Source organism: Eimeria maxima, genomic scaffold (assembly GCF_000499605.1).
Source record: "Eimeria maxima Weybridge genomic scaffold, Emw_scaff2154, whole genome shotgun sequence".
In the NCBI taxonomy this organism is placed as follows: domain Eukaryota; phylum Apicomplexa; class Conoidasida; order Eucoccidiorida; family Eimeriidae; genus Eimeria; species Eimeria maxima.
Window position 1 is genome coordinate 1,727 of NW_013563676.1, and position 2,318 is coordinate 4,044.

Sequence of the window (2,318 nt, forward strand, 5' to 3'; positions counted from 1 at the left end):
CTTTTTTTTTTTTATTTATAAGTGTCTCCTTTTTTTTTTTTTTATTTATCTCCTTTTTTTTATTAATAAGTGTCTCCTTTTTTTATTTATTTATTTCCTTATTTATTTACATAAGTGTCTCTTTTTTTTTATTTATTTGTCTCTTTTTTTTTTGTGTCTCCTCTTGAGAGAATAAAAACAATTACACCTGCTGCAGCAACTCGCTGCTGCTGCTGCTGCTGCTGCTGCAATTGCAGCAGCAGCAGCAAACAAACAGTGCGCTGCTGCTGCTACCGTCTCTTAAAACTTGCTGCAGGATCTCCCTCTCTGCAGCAGGAGCTGCCTATACACCCCAATGGCAACCCCTACACCCTAAAACAATTGTTTCTGCTGCTGCTCGCTTCCTGCTAGCAGCAGCAGCAGCAGCAGCAGCAGCAGCAGAACGCCACCGATGCAACGGAACAACAGGAAGAAAACGGGGCGCTGCTGCAGCAAATGCTGCAGCAGCAAATGCTGCAGCAGCAAATGCTGCAGCAGCAAATGCTGCAGCAGCAGCAGCAAGAGACGCTGTGGCTGTGAAGACGGATTTGCAGCCCCAAACAAAACCAGCAGCAGAACACAGATGCAGCAGCAGCAGCAGCAGCAGAGGCAGCAGCAGCACCGCAGCACCATAGAAGCAAATCATCTAAGGTCGCTTTTGCATATAAGCGAACTGTGCTGCTTGCTGGCCAGCCAGCTGTTGTTGTTGTTGCTGCTGCTGCTGCTGCAGCTGCAAGTGCGGCGTTGGCGATTGCTGCAGGAGCTGTGGGGTCTGCGATGGCAGCTGCTGCAGCAGTTGCTGCTGTAGCAGCTGCTGCTGCAGCAACTGTTGCTGCAGCAGCTGTTGCTGCGGCAGAGACTGTTGACGGGAAAGACCGGCATTTTGTAACATTGAATCTCCTTGGGCTGCAGCAGCAGCAGCAGCTGCTGCCATCTGCTGCTGCTGTTGCTGCTGCTGCTGCTGCTGTAGAGGTTGTCCTGTTAGTGAGGGCTGCTGCAGCAGCAGAGGTGCACCTATTAGCGCATTCTGCTGCACACTTTGGAGGCCTTGAGCCCCTACAGGCCCTGCGCCCGGCTGCTGCTGCTGCTGCTGCTGCTGCTGCGGTAGCTGGAACTGCTGCGGACGTGGTTGTTGCATCATCTGTGGCACTTGCTGCTGCTGGATCTGCTGCTGTTGTTGCAGCAAAAGCTGTTGCTGCTGCTGCATCTGTTGCTGCTGCTGCAACTTCTGCTGGTGCTGAGACATTAGCATTTGCTGTTGCTGCACGTGTTGCGTTTGCTGTTGTTGCTGCTGTTGCTGCTGCTGTTGCTGTTGCTGCATAACCTGCTGCTGCGTCTGCTGTTGTTGTGTTTGCGGTTGCTGCTGTACCGGCTGCTGCACTTGTTGCTGTTGCTGCTGCTTATCATCTTGCTTTTGCACTTCCGGTGCTTTTGCTGCAGCATTTGCTGCTGCTGTTCCTGCAGCAGCAGCAGCAGCAGCAGGAAGCCACAGATTTAAGCAAAACATACGAACAAAGCCAGCAGCACATTCATGCAAGTGGATAAAATGCTGCTGCTGCTGCTGCTGCTGTTGCTACTGTTGCTGCTGTTGTTGCTGCTGTTCCTACTGCTGCTGTTGTTGTTGCTGCAGATAGTAAATCGATTCAGGGCAACATAACTTAATACATACCAGCTGTAGGGAGAGAAGCAGGTGCAGCAGCAGCAGCTGCAGGAGCGGTGGCAGCAGCGGCTGCCGGGAAAGCACCGGCAGCAGCAGCAGAAGCAGCGGCAGAGGCAGCTGCTGCTGCAGCAGCAGCAGCAGCAGCATTTCCAACAGGCCCAGCTGCTGCCCGATGCATCATATGGCGGTCTGCTGCATGCGACAAGTAGGAGAGGATCTGTGCAGAATTCTTGCTGCCTACAGCAGCAGCAAGTTGCTGCAGATCTGCAGCAACAACAACAGCAGCAGTAGCAGCAACAGCAGCAGCAGCAGAATAAGCGCAGCAAATACTTCTGCTGCAAACAATCTGTCTAGCCTCAATACCCCAACTCATACAGACCTCTACAGCAGCAGCAGGAAGAGCAGCAGCAGCAGCAGTTGCTGCTGCTGCTGCTACCCTTCCTGCTGCTGCTGCTACCCTTGCTGCTGCTGCTGCTCACCTTGTCCTGGTGTACGTAATGCATGATGTAGACGCTGCAGTTCCTCATGTGTCCAAAAGTCGCGATTAGCATAGAAGGCTTGCTGCTGCTCTTCTAGTGATCCTTCTATTACTCCTCCTCGCTGTACGTACACCACAAATGCATGCATATATATATATATA

General features: G+C 51.9%; 1 protein-coding gene across 1 annotated transcript; it reads right to left on the bottom strand.

Annotated features, from left to right (window-relative positions):
* Positions 1 to 664: 664 nt before the first annotated feature.
* EMWEY_00057500 (hypothetical protein) lies at positions 665 to 1,525 on the bottom strand (the record flags this gene model as incomplete). Its single annotated transcript, XM_013477889.1, has 1 exon — positions 665 to 1,525. One exon carries the CDS (start codon positions 1,523 to 1,525, stop codon positions 665 to 667), a length of 861 nt encoding a protein of 286 aa, XP_013333343.1.
* Positions 1,526 to 2,318: the final 793 nt, after the last annotated feature.